A 1,954-nucleotide genomic window follows, 5' to 3' on the forward strand; every position below is an offset into this window, starting at 1 on the left:
AGGTTCCATGCAGAAATGACGATTTTACCCTCCGAGTCACAGTACAATTTTGCTATGTTTCCCTGGATGCCATTGCACCATATTTTCATGCATTCCCGTAGGTACCATTGCACTGAATATTTATTCATTCCAAATCTAACAGCAAGTGTACATATATATATTTGACAAAAAAAGAGAATAAAAATACATGTATAACACATTTACTACTATATAGACAAGGCAAGCATTTAATTGGTCATTCAATGCACATGGATGACACATAATTTAAGCATAACAATGGTTCAGGCGCCTCAAGATGACACATTACATTGCATTAGTCTTGCACATCATCATTACATCATATATGGGCCTTGTTTAGATTACCCCAAAATTCCAAGTTTTTCACTCTCTCTCCATCACATCAATTTTTAGCCACTTGCATGGAGCATTAAATGTAGGTAAAAAAAAAACTAATTGCACAGTTTAGTTGGAAATCACGAGATGAATCTTTTGAACTTAGTTGTCCACGATTGGACAATATTTACCAAATAAGACGAAAGTGCTACTATTCATCGGGTTGAAATTTTTCTCAATCTAAACAAGGCCATGGTCCAAGATGGTACTGATAGCCAACAATTTACAATACCAGAAAGAGCATTACAGTTGTGCTCACAAGCAAAATTAGATGAGTATTAGTTCTTCATCAACGAAGCCACAATTCTAAGAGCAATGAAGCCCACAATTCTAATACATAATAACAGTTTGAGTTTCAGGCTCAAACAAAGTATATGCAGCTCACATGCAGCTTACAAAATCAGCAAATAAGCCTCCATACCTAGATATTCAGTCTAGGATTTTCTCTTGCTTCTAGTGCCCATTGTAGGACTTTCTGTAGTCTTGCTTCTAGTGCACATTGCACGACTATTAGGTGTCACCAATTCTTTCTCCTTCTTTGACATCCCTGTGGCCTTTGCTTCTTTGCACTTAGTTTTGCTGGTTCCTTTCTCTTCTTTTGTAGGCTTGGAGGTAGCAGGTGGTGGCAGAGTAGTGTCACTAGAAGGAAATTGTATGGAGAGTACCTCAGGTTGGCTAGAACCACATGCAGACCTACACATGCATTTATCTTAATTATAAATTCAGCAAAGAACAAAAGATGTGAAGAATTAACATAATGTACATAAACTTACTTTGAAGTTTTTCCAGAACTCAAGTTATTTGAGCACCCTTGGCTGCATCACAAGTTGCAATTTAGGTGGAGTGGGTTTTGAAGTATAACAAAAAAAAATAACAATTTGTGTATCCACGTACTTACCTAGGAGGAAAATACATCGGAGTGGGTCCTGAAGTAGAACCAGCAGGTACAATACTCATATCTGGTGATTCTTGGATAGCTTCATTCTTTTTCTTCTTCTTCCTTGGTGAGCCCCTGCATGCACAATAATATTAGTGTCATATATATATGAGTGTACCACACGCTTAAAGCCATTGCTCCCCTTCACACAAACCTCTGCAACATGTGGTGAGCATGCAGTTATATCCATCTCCAAATTGAAACTCTCCTCCTTTAACCTCTTTTGATGTGTACAGTTTGCAGTTAATAATCCCAGAACCATTTTACCCCAACTTTACCACACGTGTTAAGATGAACTGGTCATAGATGAACTGCATATGTAGCTGATTTACTGCATAGGTGTTAGATGATAAATTTGTTATATTGCAAAGGGGGAAACATCTATCTCTGCTTTTAGTCAAGAGCGGTCAAATGGGTGATTAACAAACTCGTGCATTGTAGCTGGCTATGATTACAAATCCTGGCCACAGCCTACCAGTGATGACTGGTTAACTGAATAGAAATACATGTGTCCTGAAAAATCTGTGGCCTAACTATTGAATATTGGCAAAAATGATTTGCTCCATCCTCCAACGCTTTGCTCTGATAAACTGCGAAGGTAGAACACATGACAAAAGAGACAAC

At 37.9% G+C, this 1,954-nt stretch overlaps 1 protein-coding gene across 1 annotated transcript; it reads right to left on the reverse strand.

The window, feature by feature from the left end:
* Nucleotides 1-827: 827 nt before the first annotated feature.
* LOC136525821 (uncharacterized) lies at nt 828-1,555 on the reverse strand. The gene is made up of 4 exons (XM_066518681.1): nt 1,485-1,555; nt 1,292-1,405; nt 1,167-1,208; nt 828-1,086 (listed from the first exon to the last, which is right to left on the reverse strand). Exons 1-4 carry the CDS (start codon nt 1,493-1,495, stop codon nt 828-830), a joined length of 426 nt encoding a protein of 141 aa, XP_066374778.1. The 5' UTR covers nt 1,496-1,555.
* Nucleotides 1,556-1,954: the final 399 nt, after the last annotated feature.

The sequence above is a fragment of the Miscanthus floridulus genome, chromosome 19 (genome assembly GCF_019320115.1).
Source record: "Miscanthus floridulus cultivar M001 chromosome 19, ASM1932011v1, whole genome shotgun sequence".
In the NCBI taxonomy this organism is placed as follows: Eukaryota; Viridiplantae; Streptophyta; class Magnoliopsida; order Poales; family Poaceae; genus Miscanthus; species Miscanthus floridulus.

What these genes read in the sequence shown, in the direction of transcription:
- LOC136525821 (XM_066518681.1), bottom strand. An exon ending in CCGATGTATTTTCCTCCTAG is followed by an intron (nt 1,209 to 1,291) that starts GTAAGTACGTGG and finishes CTTGTGATGCAG; the next exon opens with CCAAGGGTGCTCAAATAACT. An exon ending in AGTTCTGGAAAAACTTCAAA is followed by an intron (nt 1,087 to 1,166) that starts GTAAGTTTATGT and finishes ATGCATGTGTAG; the next exon opens with GTCTGCATGTGGTTCTAGCC.